General features: G+C 38.0%; 1 protein-coding gene across 1 annotated transcript in view; it reads left to right on the top strand.

Annotated features, from left to right (window-relative positions):
- Positions 1 to 17802, top strand: part of LOC127635361 (traf2 and NCK-interacting protein kinase-like) — an 82219-nt gene that overhangs the window by 44329 nt on the left and 20088 nt on the right. Inside the window, exons 8-18 of the mRNA XM_052115339.1 lie at positions 98 to 152; positions 245 to 323; positions 4971 to 5146; positions 6180 to 6246; positions 6343 to 6541; positions 8774 to 8890; positions 12764 to 12943; positions 13809 to 14168; positions 16646 to 16810; positions 17139 to 17384; positions 17612 to 17721. Of these exons, the coding sequence (XP_051971299.1) occupies positions 98 to 152; positions 245 to 323; positions 4971 to 5146; positions 6180 to 6246; positions 6343 to 6541; positions 8774 to 8890; positions 12764 to 12943; positions 13809 to 14168; positions 16646 to 16810; positions 17139 to 17384; positions 17612 to 17721 (1754 nt within the window). The remainder of the gene's footprint in view (positions 1 to 97; positions 153 to 244; positions 324 to 4970; positions 5147 to 6179; positions 6247 to 6342; positions 6542 to 8773; positions 8891 to 12763; positions 12944 to 13808; positions 14169 to 16645; positions 16811 to 17138; positions 17385 to 17611; positions 17722 to 17802) is intronic.

Here is a 17802-nt window from a genome sequence, read left to right as displayed (position 1 = left end):
AGTGAACAATCCCTTTAAGGCATTTGGTGGAAAAGATTGTCTTGGGAAATATTGCCCACACAATTTACAGTTGAAACCTTGGTTCATTTTGTTACAGAGTGATCTGTGGTCACTGGGAATTACAGCTATTGAAATGGCAGAAGGAGCCCCTCGTAAGTCCAGCACAATGCACAAAGCAATGCAATGTAAAACACATGATAGCATATCATGGGTGCAGATTACTAACACCTGTCTCATCTCACAGCCCTGTGCGACATGCATCCCATGCGTGCTCTCTTCCTCATCCCTAGAAACCCAGCACCAAGACTCAAGTCCAAGAAATGGTGAGTTCCACATCCCTAAACTGCTCACCAGATTTATTATACAATAATACAGTATAAGCAAGCCACACCAGATACTGACTCTATCAACTCTACCTAGACAGCATTTAAACGCATCATGGGGACACGTTTGATGATAAAGCTGTTCCAAAAAGGGAGGCAAAAACATTGTTATCTTCTAAGGGTCCATTCAGACCAAACTTGCTCTCGTAGTAAAAAAAAAACAACTAGATGCAGTTCAACAAATGGAGTAGCTTGCAAGTGTCTTGAGAACTTTTTTTTTTTGTAGTAGAAGATCTTTTATCCTGATAAGGTTTCTAAAAAAAACCTGTTATGCCGGAGTGAAACACTGATAAAACAGCCATCAAAGACATCCGTCTAGTGCATTATTTTTACAGAGTAAAACAGCATTCTATGTGAACTGCCCCCAAGACACTTTGTTTTTGCCAAATTATAAGGCAGCGTTCCATGTATCGTTTGCATATACACAAATCAGTCACAACATTAAAATCACCTGCCTAATATCATGTAGGTCCCCATCGTGCCACCAAAACAGCTCTGAACCGTCAAGGCATGGACTCCACAAGTCCTGTCCTGTGGTATCTGGCACAAGACGTTAGCAGCAGATCCTTTAAGTCCTATAAAATGCAAGGTGGGGCCTCCATGGATCGGACTTTTTGGTCCAGCACATGCCATAGATGCTCAATCGGATTGAGATCTGGGGAATTTGGAAGCCAAGTTAACACCTCAAACTCTTCCTGCTTTCAACACATGAAATTCAAGAACTGACTGTTCACTTTCTGCCTAATATATCCCACCCCTTGACACAAGGGTCGGGAACCCGTGGCTCTTTGTTAAAAATCAAGTGGCTCACTGGGTGTCTCACCATTCACCAATACATGATTATTTAACATTTTCCTGCAGAAAGTGAGGGTGCGATTGCAAAGCTTGAAGTCAATAATGCTGTTTTGATTTCTTTTCTCCTGAATTCGTTGTACAGCCTACTCCTTGTGAACAAGGTTTGAAATTAACACCCGCCAAATGCAGATTTTTCATGCAGATTATTTTGCTGATGTACCAGCCACTGTGGAGGGTGACCTGTAAGACTTTTTGGAGTGATATATGACAAGAAATTAGACACAAAGACGCCCGTTTGACGAAACATGTGATTTATATTTAGAAGAACAGACTAAAGAAAAGCTGCCGATGCACTTCTGAATTGATACGTCTGCGCTGTGAGCTCTGCTTTTCACGAGTGCAATGAAAGCGCTTCTCCAAGGCACGCACCTGCATGAAGTTCTGGGCCTCGTTTCCCAATAACTATTGATCTTAGCGGTTGAGAGCATTTTCTACAAGCGATTGTACGAACATTCATTATTTTTTATGTGTGCCCAAGGTGTGAAGTAGCACCTGCCACCCTCCAAATGCAATGAGGCTCAATCCAATTTGCAGGCTCCCTGTACAAATGCAGGTATTTCATGCACGAGTAATTTTGCTCATCTACCCGCAACCGGCAGGTAACCTGTAAGAAGTCTTTGAGTGACACATGACAAGAAATGCTGTTAGTCACAAAGAGATGCGCTTAAAGAAACTACTATATTTTATTATATAAGGACAAAAGAAAAGCCATCAATGCTTCGGTTTGTTCAGAGGTGTGGAGCACAAGCCTGTCTTGTGGGACACGCGCATGTAAAGAGTTTTCACTCCTTTTTCTCGGTTTCATTCATCTGAAAACTGTTTGCAAGAATAATATTGTCTATGAGAATGCTGCAAATGATCTCAGATCTTCTCAGGAGGTGCTGTGAGTTTCACTTTATTGCCACGGAGCAGTTCGCTCTTAAGCATTGTGAACGCAACTCTGCAGGTTTAGTAACATAAAAGTGTGTGCGTGTGCGTGTGCGTGTGTGTGTGTGTGTGTGTGTGTGTGTGTGTGTGTGTGTGTGTGTGGCCAAAAATATTGGCACCCTTGGTAAATATGAGCAAAGATTGCTATGAAAAAAAAATCTGCATTGTTTATCCTTTTGATTTTTCATTCAATAAATTCACAAAAATCTAACCTTTAATTGAAGTAAAACAATAGATAGAGGGGAAATATCTCATTATTTAATTAATATTTTTCTCCAAAACGTATAGTCACAAAAATATTGGCACCCCTAGAAATTCTTATGAGTGAGATATATCTGAAGTATATTCCCCTTTTCATATTTACATTTCAAGGAACATGAAATTGTTCAGCCATGACTTCCTGTTTCACAGGGGTATAAATATATAATAATGTAACACACAGGCCAAATTCCCTTAATCATCAATCACACTAAAGAATATATTTATTATGTGCAGTTGTTGAGCTTCACAAAATGGGAAGTGGCTATAAGAAAATAGCCAAAGCATTGGCAATGCCCATTTCAACTATCAATAAGTAACAAGTTCCAATCAACTGAAGATGTTAAGAATTGGCCTGGTTTCTCCCAAGATTATTTTTCTCTATTAACCAACATCTTACGGAGTTTTGTGTTCCTTGCCACAGTCGCCGTCGGCTTGCTCACTGGGGTTCTAAATACAATTATTATTTAATTACATATTTTTTCAAACTACACAATGATGACCAAGACTTTATAGATATTACAGTTTCATCTGTTAATGCATGATTTTTTGGTAAAGAAAATCATGTGTTGTGAAAGGTGCTATACAAATAAAAATGACTTGATTTGACAATGATCCAAACAAACATCTAAATCATCATGAAAATGGTCCACTGACCACAAAATCAAGGTTCTGCCATGGTCATCCCAGTCCCCTAACCTGAACCCCATAGAAAACCTGCGGGATGAACTGAAGAGGAGAGTCCACCAGTGTCGACCTCAGAATATGAAGGATCAGTAGAGATTCTGTATGGAGGAATAGTCTCAGATCCCTTGCAGGTGTTCTCCAACCTCATTAGGCATTATAAGAGAAGACTTGACAAAGAGAGGCTGCAAAAAGTATTGAATAAAATAATTATGGCCAATGCATTTTGGAGAACATTTAAAAAAATGTAATGAGATATTTACCCCGTTTCATTTGTTTTACTTTAATTAAAGGTTCGATTTAAAATGAAAGATCAACAGCCTTGTTGCTCATATTTATCTAGGGTGCCAATATTTTTGTCCACAACTGTATGTATGGTATGTATGTGTGTATGTAAAATAAACATGAAAGTGATTATATCATAAAATAAAATAATACAAGACACCTTGAACCTAAAATTGAGTTCTATACTCTTTTCTTTAGGTAGCATAAACTGTATTACCAAAGCGCAATACAAACATTTGATAAGAACACACATTTGGAAGCATTATTTGGGGAAACAATGGGATTTTTGTTATGATGCTTAATATCTTTACGTTTATAATTGTCTTTAGTTCTTAATTTCTAGGCTTTAAGTAATTTTTCACCTGTTGTCATTGACGAATGCTTGCGTGATGTCAAATGGAGCCTTTTGAAGATGGTAAATTTTGGATTTGGGGAGGTTATATATAAGATTTTTTGATTACTTTGTTATTTTAATTGCTTTTTCTCATTTCATTAAAAGTGCAATTTGAATTTAGAAATGTCTTTTTAAGTTTCAATAAATTAATGAAATTTTTAAAGCAAAACCAATAAAGCAAAAATATTCAATGACCCTCAGCAGGGAGGTTGACGATATAATCGCAATATTTTTAGGCAATTATAGTTACAATATTTTTGACATATTGCCAGCCTGAAAGGGAAGTGAACTTTTTCATGAACAATTTTAAAATGAAGTAGGATATGACATTTCTGTAGTATGGCAGAAGACAGCATAGCAGGTTTGGGAACAGAGGTGCTGTATCTGAATGCTACTCTGGATTTCCGGATCTATTTAAAATGTATCTTCAGGCAGAGATCGGTTTAACAAGTTGGGGCCTTTAAACAGGCCACTTAAAAAAAAATATTTAATAGAAAAATGAAAACTTGTCAGCTTTATGAGCTGCCTGCCCACTGAAGAATTCTCTTAACTGAATTTTTGGCAGAATTCATAGTTTCATACATGCATATGATGACTTAAATATTGTAAATATGACTTGCATATCATAAATATGTTGACAACACACACAAACATATAGTATGTGCCTGTAACAGAATACAGAGAATAAATTCTTGTTTTACCATACCTGTTTTCCTGTGCGCATCCTCCCTCAACATCTGACAGTATTAGTGTAATTCTGCTTTATTTCATTTGAAGACAGCACGCAGATCTTTTGTTGCATCCGAGATCAGATCATTTCTCATGTTTATATATTTGTTTATTGCCTCTGTGTAAAAATGGCATGCAAAATTGGTTATTTAATAAATCAAATCAATCATTATGAGCATTGGGATTGTGCAGAATATTGCACACTGCAGTGTTGGACTTAACATTTATGAGTATGAGAAGCCTGCCGTTGCTGTCAGTGCACACTGCCATAATGCTGATTTAAAAAAAAGTGTGCGTTTACTTTTACTGAAAAGAGGCTGTGTCTGAATGTAAGATCAGTAGGCAGGTTTGTGATTGTTAAAAAAAACACACAAAAAAACTACATGTGTTCAACATAATGTAATGTTGTGGAATTGACTCCCAAAACATTTTATCTGGACCCTGACGTTCTCCAGGTCAAAAAAGTTCCAGTCTTTCATTGAGAGCTGTCTGGTGAAGAATCACAATCAGAGACCCAGCACTGAACAACTGATCAAACATCCCTTCATCAAAGACATGCCCAACGAGAGACAGGTCCGAATTCAACTCAAAGATCACATCGACAGGACAAAGAAGAAGAGGGGGGAGAGAGGTGAGTTGCTTTGTTTGTGTGGAATGCACTTTGAGCATCTTTGTTAGATTGTGGGGTATTTAATAGAGCATGTAAGGTTCATGATCACTAATCTAAGATCAGACGGTCTTACTGAGATCCTGTGGAACGTATTGAGAGGGAGCTGATCTTAGAAAAGTATTCTTTAGCATACAGTACAATGAGATCAGTGTTGGCTAAGTTACTAAAAAAGTCATCCATTACAAATGACTAATTAATTACTACTTTAAAATCAGATTAGTGAATTTCCTGATCACTTCATCGTAAAAGTAATTACATAACTAATTAATTTTAAATTACTTTCTAAACACATTTCATAAAAAGTGTTCCTCATTCATTGTCTCATGCATATCAAATACTCGGCACCCTTAAAATGACTTGTTATAGGGTGCATGCTCTTCAGCTTTCACAGAAACACAAGGAGATGTGCATATAAACATAATTCATGTTTTAAACGCATTTAACATAAATAATATTATTTTAGAAATGGGCGTTACCCAAGTAATGAATTCTCTTTAAACTATGTAACTGAAAACTGTAATCTTATTGCAAGAATTAAAATTTCTGTAACACTACCTTTTAAGTAAAAGTAATCAGATTATAGTAACTAATTACTTTGTTATCAGATTACACCCAACACTGACTAAGATACAGGAAATGTATTACACATCTAGGATCAGCTCCATTGATATATTCCATCAGCTAAAGCTAATCTTAGATCATCATTTTTAAAGTGTATTCATACCGAGCAAGATGCAACAAGAAGTTAAAGCAAAACAATGCATTCCTACAAATCCTTTCACACGGAGTTCAGTACAATAAAGTTGCAGGTTGAACTTCTTTTTCGACGGGGTCAATTATTCTCTTCTTTTCTATTCTATCTACAGTATTTACCACTATTATTTTTGGTTTACTTGAGAATTTTTTATGATAATTTTCATTACATAAATACTTCTTAAATCTTTGAAGAGCCTGTATGTGACTATGGCATTTGATTTTCTTTTTTCTTTTTTAGATGAGACGGAGTATGAATACAGTGGAAGTGAAGAAGAGGAGGAAGAGCGGGACATTGGCGAGCCAAGGTACATCAACCCATAGCATACACATAAGCATGCAGAGTAGATGTGGTATAGAAGAGACCTAAATGACCTCAAGATGATGACACATTTTCATTGCAGCTCTATCATCAACATCCCTGGAGAGTCGACCCTGAGGCGGGACTTCCTGCGTCTGCAGCTGGCCAATAAGGAACGATCGGAAGCTCTGAGAAGACAACAGCTGGAACAGCAGCAGAACGAGGAACACAAGCGCCAACTACTGGCGGAGAGGCAGAAACGCATTGAGGAACAAAAAGAGCAAAGGAGAAGGCTGGAAGAGGTAAGAAGAAAGAGAGGAGAATTTTAAAGTGTAAATGACCAGTTTAATTTCTATAGTATTTCTCTAATTGTACTGCTTGAAATATGTAAATGTAAAGTATTTGTAAATTCATATACAACTTCAGGAGTGTGATTTACCATTGTAACACATGGAACAAATATTGTGCCTTATTAGCAAGTGACATGATTTGGCTTGATTAGACAAACTGCCTTTGATGTCAACAACAAAAACACAAGGGAAGTATTTTCTCCTGATTTTTAAATGTTGATGAGCTTCATTTTTTTTATCCTAAGTATGCATGATTAGTTGCATTTTATTATTTGCATTTAGCATTTTAGCATTATTTTGCCTGTCCGCAACCCTATCACAACAGACCTGCAACTAATTTTTGGATCTCGACCCACTAGTCAAGAACCGCTGTGCTTTCCCTGAGTGATTCACCATTGTACAATGTCCAAATGGCAAGAAATGCTTTGCTATATCTTCTTGGTCACTCAGACACACGCTTAATTTTGTGTGTAATGGCCCATGTGGTGCTGTCACATGTAATGTCCCTGGGCATCGCTGGGCTATGATCATTCCACAGGAAAGTTACCCAGTGTCTTCAGAGTGGCATTAGGGATTTCTTCAAATGCCAGAGAACGAAAGCAAGATCAGTGAGCTGGCAGAGATATTCCTGAGTTATGTGATGTTGGGTTTTCTCAGTAGGGGGGAGCAGAGAACCTGTGGGGATGAATCAGGCTGCCCAGTTGGGCATCAACCTCTCATTCAGCACTTCCAACTCCCACTGTTCCACTGTCAGGCTGCCTCGGCTCTGCATGGGTCCTGTAAACAGCCCCTGCTGGGGAAAGGCCATTCAGCATGGCTGACTGCTCCAAATGCATTGGTGTTCACACTGGAAGTAGAGCATACTGCGTGTATGAAGCTTGGACTAGTTGCAAGAAACAGTTCAACCGAAAATGAAAATTATCTCCTCATTTACTCACTCTCATGCCATCCCAAATTGGTGAACACAAACAGGTTTTTAGAAGAATATTTCAGCTCTGTTGGTCTTCACAAGTGCAAGTGAATGGTGGTCAAAAAGCTCCAAAAAGCACATAAAGGCAGCAAAAAGTAATCCATAAGACTCAAGTGGTTAAATCTATGTCTTCAAAAGCGATATGATAGGTGTGGGTGAGAAACCGATAAATAATAAGTCCTTTTTTACTATAAATTCTGACCAGTAAGTGGCAATATGCACGAAAAATGTGAAACGCCAAAACAAAAGAAAAAGAAAGTGAAAGTGGAGCTTGATAGTAAAAATTGACTTAAATGTTGATCTGTTTCTCACCCACACCTATCAAATTGCTTCAGAAGACATTGACTTAATCACTGGAGTCTTATAGATTACTTTTATGCTGCCTTTGTGTGCTTTTGGAGCTTCAAAATTTTGGTCACTATTCACTTGCATTGTGAGGACCTACAGAGCTGAAATATTATTTTAAAAGTGTTGTGTTCAGCAGAAGAAAGAAATGCCTACACATCTGGGGTGGCATGAGAGTGAGTAAATGATAAGAGAAATTAACAATTTTGACTATAAGTTAAGCAACAATTAGAACAGAATGCAGGTGTCTCCAGACACGTTTTTTTTTAATTGACACAGCGCTCGTGCAAGATGCTGAAAATAGTGAGGCGTGGTGAAGTGGTCAAAGACGCCTGCTTAGCCCATGTTAACATAGAAAAAAACGATTCAAAAACTCTGTAAACTGAAGCAAAAGTGTGTTTGGTTTGTTTACACCGAACACATCCCTGCATTTAAAAAAGCTAGACAGGGAGCAACGAATGGAGCAGAACACAGGCGTCTTGAAACAGATTTTTTTAAAAGATTGAGTTCTTTTAATGGTCAAACAACGGTTAAACATGTCCATCTAGCATATGTTTACATAGAAAAACAATTAAATAAACAATGCAGACAGATACAGAAACATATTTGGTTGTTTGACAACTGTTTTCAGTTGTTGTCAAATGGTACTAGTTTGCAGTAAGGGAGCGTTTTGGAATTTCCTCTTTTTTCGGTGGAGGAAAAAGCTGTTCATTTTGAGTATGAGAGCCATAAATGTAGCATAATCAGTGTGTTTCCAAAGGAAAATATTAGTGTGGCCTTAGAGTGAAATTTGGGGTCAGGTTCTGAGATATTATGTACAGTAGGAATGGAAGAATAATCACAGATGATTTTTATTTGTGGTGTAACAGCAACAGCGACGGGAGAGAGAGCTCCGGAAACAACAGGAGAGAGAGCAGAGGAGGCGCTATGAAGAGATGGAACAGCTGCGGAGAGAGGAGGAGAGGAGGCATGCAGAGAGGGAGCAGGTACATTAGTATTCAACAATACACAGCACTGAGAAAAACCTGAGAGGAAAGGGGCATACCACGGTTCTGACAAATATAGTTGTTGTTTTTTTATGCCCAATGCCAATATGATGCACATAAACGTGCTGAAATGAAATACAATTACACTTTTTGTGCACAATATTTACTCAGAATTCACTGAAATGTTTGAAAACACAACATGCACGTGGTAAAAAAATATTTTATATATATACACATCAAATTGTGTTATATGTTGGCAATGCTGTCTATTGCTACTAAACCATGCAACAATTGAACTCGGAACAGGAAAGCAAGACATGAAGTGATGTGTCTGCTTCACACTCTCACCCTCCACATACTGTCAAACTCCCTCAGATTCACCACTGTAGAGAGATCGAGACAAGATGTGCTTACACATGATCTTCTACTAGGAATCTGTGAGGTTGTATTCACACTTTCTAAAGCAAACATGCATGAAGAAAGCACATGTATCCATACGCTCTGTTTTGAAGGCCTCTGATAATCACGTGTGTAATCTGAGGTGCACTTAAGGCAGGTTTTGTTTTCGACTAAGCTCTCCACTCATATATGCATGTCAGACTCTCACATGCCTGGATTCCTTATTTAAAGCATTCTTTTGGCCATGACTCACTTCCTTCAAGGAAAATGTTCTGCAGGATGGTATGCATATTTAAAGCACCCACCCACCCTTACAAATGTGGTTGTGCCACTTGAGTCCTCTTCAATACTGAATGAGGATGTCTCATGGGTGTCTGTGTGTGTGCAGAGATAAATAAGTGTGACTGACCCATTCATGACTTTGAGTTGAGCCTAGTGTTCTTTTACTGTATAAGGTACTGCACACCCTTACACACAGTTTATGTAGAGAACAATGCCTTGGGGACAATTGTATTCTGTTCTGTCACATGCCAAATGCTAAGTGAAGCTTTCTTTGCTTAAATGTAATAAAACATGGCATCCTCTTTGCTGCCATATAGAGTTTCATGGTTATGCTGCTAATTATAGTAACTGTGTCCTCAGTTTTTCTATAATGTCTTCATAGGGGCATATATGCAAATCCAGGCATGTTTCTCTCTCAGCCGAGGTTCCTTTCTCTCTTCTAATTTGAAACTAATAACTCCGTCTTAGCACCAAAGATTGCATATATCCTCAAAATACAGTATGCCATTATGTCTGCTGTACATGGGACCTTTCTTCCAAAACCCCACTTTCTCTCGCCAGATATCTTCTTCAGGGTTCCCACTGTCATGTAAAACCTGGAAAAATCTGGGAATTTTGAGTTTTCCAGGCCTGGAAAAGTCATGGAAGTGTCTTGCATGTGCAGTAAATGCTTTGCTGTAAAATATTGAATTGGTGTAGTGATGGGCATTTTCTTTAGCAAATTGGTCTGAATCGGAGTGTGTAAAAAATAAAAATCCTTATTCTATTCTGTATCCTATTCTGTATTTACTATTGACTGTTCATGGAAAAATCATGGAAATTCACTGGCCAAAAAGTGGGACACCCCTGCCTTTACTTTCGCTCTGCATAAACCTATTTTCATCTCTGACCAAATAATGTGGATTTGTTACCAATCTGTACACCTATTCAACTAAAGAAAAACATTTTAATTAGTTACTTGCAAAATATCATTATGAGAGATGATAGATGTTAAAAAAAATATATGATTTGTCATATCAAATTAATAATAAGTTGAAAGTGTATGCCGTCATATTCGACAACAGCAGTCTGGTTGGCAATAAAAGCATACTTTAGGATTGGATTGGTTTTTGTAATTCCCAAAGACACCAATCAAATTTTTTGCTATTTAACAGAAGTTTTTTTTTTATCCAAACCATTTTCAATGTTGCAAGTTCCCTGGAGCAGCCTGGGGTTAATTGGCCTGCTTCAGGTCACAGTGATGATCACGGCTCTCAGTAAGTCCCATGTGCACGAATGGCCCATTCCAGGTTTTGAACACAGGACCTTTGGGTCACATCATAACTGTGCTAATCACACATTTGCCCACGTGGGATCTAGGCAGAACAATTTGCTGCAAGTTATTGTCAGTCAATGATCTTCTGACCTTTCTGATTTGCTTGTTTAATCCTTTTCTCTATCATTCTTAACACTTTGAAGGCCCTCATCTATTTTTCTGCCTCTCTCTCTTTCCATCTCTGTTTTTCCTCCTGGTGTGCTTTGCTTTGGGTTTAGGAGTATATACGTCGTCAGTTAGAAGAAGAACAAAGGCAGTTGGAGATTCTACAACAGCAGCTGCTCCAAGAGCAGGCTCTTCTCCTGGTAAACTAACATCTCACCTTTCACTCTGACCTTCACTGTTCTTGCACTATATTTTCTTTTCATCTTCTGTGCTTGTGGCATCTGCGGTGGACACATAGTATCGACTGTGTGAATTGATTTGGAGCGTTTGGGGTTTGTGGCAGCTCTGTTTATTGTTGTTAAATGCTCAGGGAAATTAGTTTCATAGATATCAGACCATCAATGGGATTATCTCACAAAGCTGTTTGGTTTGAAACAAGACTTCTCTGAGTTCCAATAGCATCCAGTTATTTTTAGAACCACCAAAAGCACAAACATGTTAGCATTTCCCTGGAAAAAACAGCTTAAAGGGATAGTTCACCCAAAAATAATTACTCACACTCAGGCCTTTCCTAATCTGTATGACTTTCTTATGTGGAACACAAAAGGATATCGTTTAAAGGAATAGTTCACCCAAAAATGAAAATTCCCTCATTTACTCACTCTCTTGCCATTCCAGATGTTTTTGACTGACTTCTGCATAACACAAACAAAGATTTTTAGAAGGACATCTCAGCTTTGTAGGTCCATACAAACCAAGTAAATGGTGACCAAAATTGTAAATGCCAAAAAGCACATTAAGGCTGCATAAAAGTAATCCATATGACTCCAGTGGTTTAATCCATATCTTCTTAAGTGATCTAAGCAGTTTTAGGTGAGAACTAATTTTTGACTTTAAATTTCAACAGGAAGTGTAATCGAGCTTGAAATCATGATCGTGCCTAGGGACTGCAATGGCAAGGTATACCGTGAAAAGAAACCAAAACCATTTGGATTGCTTCAGAACACAGATTACACCCCTGAAGTCAAATAGATTCATTTTATGCTGCTTTTATGTGCCATTTGGAGCTTCCAAGTTTTGCTCACCGTTCACTTGCATTGTATGGACCTACAGATTATAGATATTCTTCCAAAAATATATGTTTGTGTTCTGCCGAAGAAAGAAAGTCATACACATCTGGGATGGTATGAGGGTGAGTAAATGATGACCGTTTTCATTTTGTGTAAACTATTCCTTTAATGAATATCCCAGTCCATCTATTTAATAAAATGGCTGTTGATAATGACTCACTCCAAAGCTTAAAAAGGGTCATATTCACATCATATCCAAGTCTTCTCAAGACATAAGTTTTAGTGAGAAACAACCCAAAATGTAGTTTATTTTAAAATATAAATATTGATGTCTGTTGCATGTTCATGAGTGATTGGTGAGAAGCTTGCTTGCATTAGTTTGCATGTTCACACGTTGTTTAGCCCTAAACTTAGCGTTACTATGCCTTTACGCTAGTTTCAGTGTTTTGGAACATGGTAGCTAGTGTCTAGCTGTTTTGAACTAGTTATTAGCTGTTCCAAGCTGGTCATTGACTTACAGCTACTGTGGTCCGAAACAGCTTTAAACCCAAACCAGTAGAAGATGGATTTTTCCAGCAAGGTTTTTTTTAATTATTATTAATTGTCGCTTAATCTTGAGCTTATCTGCTCCATATGTCCCTCAAATCTTGCTCTTGTCATCATCTCTCTCTATCTGTCTTTTTTATTCTCTGTTGTATCTAGGAATATAAACGGAAGCAGTTGGAGGAACAGCGTCAGGCTGAGCGGTTACAGCGGCAGCTCCAACAGGAACGAGCTTACCTGGTTTCGCTGCAGCAAGAACCACGGCCTGTGGACAAAAAACAGCTCTACCACTACAAAGAGTCTGTCAACTCCAGTGACAAACCAGTCTGGGCCAAAGAGGTACTGGGAGATTTGGTTACCACTGTAACATTATTCAGTGCTATCTGTGAAAATTCCAAGGTCATTGTTGTAGAGATCAACTGATATGTAAGCAACATCACACTTGCAAGAGTACTGCTGTGATTCTGTAGGCTTGAGGCCGCAGTTAACATGACATGAATACATGATTGTGGTATTGCTTTTATACAACAGTTCTAATCAGTTAATATCAAGTAACATAGATTTTTATAATATGGCCAGTTGTATTTCTGCCTTTTGATGCAACTAAGTAGTCATTATATTACTACAGTAAAAATATTAAAATCATTATGAATATTTAAGTTATAGTTGAGTAATTTATGCAAACAACACATTCAATAAGTGAGTTACTTTACCTGTGAACACATTCTGTTCTTAAGAGACCAACCAAATGGTACCATTTATCATTAGACCCAATATTAAAGAATTGATAACTGATTAAATAAAAATGCTTGAATATCTCTACATCATTGAATGTCTAGTAGTGCTATTCTAGTCAACTGGATGTTCATTCCTGATCAAGCCACTTGGATGAGTGTCAAAACATCCTGAGAAACGGAGGCACATGTCCAGTTGACTAAATTAGAATTCTACCGAACATGATTCAGAGCTATTCAGTGTCCATTGGCTCATTAGTTCTTGTTGATGGTTTTATTTTTTCGAAATCCACAGGTTTGTTGCCTGTGTAAAGACAGCTGCGTCTGACTTCCTGTTGATGAACTTTTTCCCATGGTTTTAGAATCCAATGGAGGCGTTTTGGTTATCTAACCCTGAAGCGGTTTGATATGGCGTCCTCAGTTTTGTGGGTGATAATCTGAACGCTTTTGTTATGCTTATCTGAACACAGGTCATGAATAGAGCTCAGAGTAACTCTCCTCGAATCCCTCCCAAGAAGCAACATTCATTTAACCACCCAGGAGAAAAACGAGTCAGCAACCACCCTGACCAAAGCCCGTCTTATCAGCCCACCAGGCCCCCCTCATACCCCGCTGCCTCGTCCTCCCACTCAAGAGAGATGGAGCTGACAGAGGCTCAGCTCAGGATAGTCAGTGGTCCTAACGTTCCTAAAGTCCGTGTGTCCTGTGAACCAGATCCATCCGAGCTGGCCCGAATGGCCCAGCAGCTCCACGACCAAGAGTCCCGTAGCCGCATACCTGGCCGCCCCAACAAAGGGGTTGACACAGAGAGAGACTTAAATGTCTCAAAGGTCTGCCTTTTACTAGCATGGTTCTCTGGACTCATATCTGATTCAATCCTACTTTCATGACCTAGATGATTACCGATCTGGTCAATGTTTACTTATTAAACAATTAGTGGGAATTTGTTTCTCATTTCTATCTGAGCATTTGGATGATCACTTTGGGAATGCTTTGTCTCTGTTTTCCTCTGGTTCTTCGGGTAAATCAGTTCCCGTAGTTTCTAACTTCAAGTTTGAGAAATTTGGGTGTATTTTCTTTGGGCAGTTTCCTTTCTCGACGTTGTCTTGTTCTAATTTTCTGTAATCTTCAGTAATCTTCTCTTTGATCTTTATCTTGTCACTACTTTTCTTCTAACAGAAAGATTATGACAGAGGTGCATGGGTTTTGCAGGGCAACAATGAGAGGGGTTTGGATGTGGCAGGCCAAATGGGTAGTTTTAGACATCACTAAAATGATGTGTTGTTGAAAATGGGGGTTGTATTATACTTTTATTAACAGATTGTGCTCTTAGGACAGTGTGTCATTTCACATCCAAACCTCCCTTTTTTTTTTTTTAAACGTTTATGTTGGAGGAACATTGTTTGTCTCACTAACATGGCTTTTTCTGTCGCTAAACTTCTAGGGTGGCCGTAACCGGTACTTTTCATGTACAAAAATGCCAGAGAATGGCGCATGAATATTTTTAGGCCTCTTTGATGTTTGAATGATTTTCATGTTTGTATTTGGGAATTCAGAATGACTGCCAAGATGATCTCTACCTCTAATTTTTTATGAATGTTTCCTTTGTCCTATTTAACCTAAAGAACTTTCTTCCTTTTGACTTATTTGGTTGTTGCGTCAAAATATAAACCATGTGGTTTTCCTCTTTGCTTATTGAGTCATTTTAAATGGACTTGTGGAAGTAAAGGAAGATTAACTTGCTTTGGTCAAACTGAGGGAACAGGTCCAAGATATTTTAACCAAGATTGAAAGACTTCTTCTCAGGTGGCTATATGGTTCAGAACACAAATTAGATTGTCAGGAGTCAATGCATTTTTCTGTAATTAAATAAAGGATATACAATATACTCAATATACAAGATTCATTGTGATATTTATAAATTGACAGAAGGACTCAGAAATGGTTATGAAGGACATCATAACACACAATACAAAGATGGACCATAGTATGTCCTTTATCGTCATTATATGTTTCTCTTACATAAAATGGAAATTAACTTGGTTTCAGTTTGACACATATTAGAAGTGGTTGAAACATAAATTGGTATGAACTAGAGGTTGACCAATATTGAATTTTGCCGATAAGATTACTAAGGTGGTGGAAAAGGCCAATAACCAATAAATCAGCTGATAGGTTTTAAAATAGATTTATAGAATGTTATAGAATGTCTTTGTCTTTCCTTAATATAACAGGCAGAGATATAGAGGCTACAAGAGTCCAAAATTAATAAAATCCTTGATGTAATTTATTGTTCAAATAAAACTCTAATAATAACCAGAAGAAATGAAGATTTGGCGCATAAAACAGGACTTTTAACTGTAAACAAGCCCAAAAGTGGGTCTTATTTTGAAATGATGGTGACTTGGCTCCATTACAATGCTCTGTATTTACTGTGATTAATTACCAAATTAAGTGTTTTTATAGCCTATATATTCACCAAATGAAGAGTGTGTATACAGTATATATTTTTCAACTGACTACGGACTGTTGAAAGCGTTTAGATGCGCTCAACCTCAATTTAAAACTCCTATCTAATCAGAATAACAAAATATGCATAAAATGAGGATAAAAATGTGGATGAATGTTGTCAAATGATGAAAAATATAGAAACTGCAAAAACAGGCTCCAGTATAATGTAGAACCAAGCCGTTCTCAACTAAGAAATACAAAAATTTAAATATCAGCATAAGTTTTTACTGATAACCGATATTTCCAAAAAGCAACTGGATTAATTGTGAAACCGATTTATCGGTCTACTTCTAGTAGTTGAACCAATGGTTTTTTAAATGTTTCCCACATACTTCACCAGTGTAGATTACAAAGTATCATGCATTAGCCACACTTCCCTGCAATCTGCACTGCCAAAATAACAACAAAAACTAAATAATTTCCTAATTCAGGATTTTAGGCTTGTTTTCCCATTTAAACATCCGTTAAACAAGATCAGTTTACTTCAGATGCAACACTGCAAATTTGTATTAATCATTGTTAGATTTATGTTTAAAACAACAAATGGGGTAAGAAAAATAAACTTAATTCAATCTATATTGTCTGGAAAAAAGCCTTAATATCTGATGCAATTTTACATCGCAAGTAAATGTATCTTGTTTTAAGGAGGTTTGCAGACTTGCACTGGAAAGCAAGACAAAATGAATATATTTTTACATGTATTAAAATGTCTAGAAGTCCATTCTGACTCCCAAGCAAAGAAGAAACAGATTGGTTGTGAAAAGTCTCACAGACACTAACATCCTCCATCTCTCAGGTCGAGGAACGTTCCAAGCTGAACCGTCAGAGCTCTCCGGCTCTTCAGCACAAAGTGGCCAACCGTATTTCAGACCCCTCGCTGCCTCCCCGATCAGAGTCCTTTAGCAGTGGAGGTATTCAGCAGTCCCGGACACCTCCCATGATCCGCTCAGTTGAGCCTCAGGTACGTACTGACCTCTTAATCTCCACTGCCCTTATACCAGGGGTCTCAAACTACTGGGTTGTGTAATAGTTTCCTAAAGCCCCTCATATTTTAATAGTTTATCTTTCAAACTGTATTGCAAATCCACTTTCAATTTCTACATTTTGGGTTGGCCTTTAATTTTATCTCATAGTTTTCTTAAAGGATTGTTAAACAGAAGCATATATATGCAAACACCATACATGTAAATTGATTGCCATGGATTTTAGGCCTTATTTATTTAAAGAACTCTCCTAACCATTACAAAGCCAGCTTGTGATGATTCTGGATTCTTACTTGGACTTTACAGATGGCACACCTGGTCTCGGTGAAGTCCCACGGCTCCTCAATGACAGGATCCCAGTCGCTCCATGACCAGTCCTCTCAGGGTGTCTCAGCCTTCCAGGAGGGTCTGTCACCCCACCGACCCCCAATGCCCCGGCAGAACTCTGACCCCACGTCAGAAACCCCGGCCCCACCACCTCGCATCACCAGCCGAGAAGACAAGTTTGACCGCAGTTCTTGGCTCAGACAGGAAGATGACGTCCCTCCAAAGGTGGTGTGATTTGGGTTCAAATGTGTTGTTCCTAAAAGTAATACAGTAATAGTACAACAATAGTAATGCAATAACAGTGATGTATTTTATTTAGAGTACATTTAATTCATAAATATGCAGCTATAGTTTTATAAGAAACCAAAGGATATAAAAATAGTAGAACCTAAAGCAGTGTGTTGTTTTTGTTACATGCTTTGGTTTGCATCATGAATGTTAATATGTTTCAGGTCCCCCAAAGGACCACCTCTATATCACCTGCACTGGTGAGGAAAAACTCCCCAGGGAATGGGCCAGGTGGACTGGGTCCAAAGACTGGAGCACATCTGATCCGAGCCAGGTACACAACAGCCACCCACCCTCCCCTTTGTTCTATTTTTCTTTTTGAATTCTTCATGTATTTACTATTATACAGAGTTAG

This window comes from Xyrauchen texanus, chromosome 42, assembly GCF_025860055.1.
Source record: "Xyrauchen texanus isolate HMW12.3.18 chromosome 42, RBS_HiC_50CHRs, whole genome shotgun sequence".
Classification (NCBI taxonomy): Eukaryota; Metazoa; Chordata; class Actinopteri; order Cypriniformes; family Catostomidae; genus Xyrauchen; species Xyrauchen texanus.
Note: the sequence above shows the minus strand (reverse complement) of the source record. Positions and strands in the feature narration are given on the sequence as shown.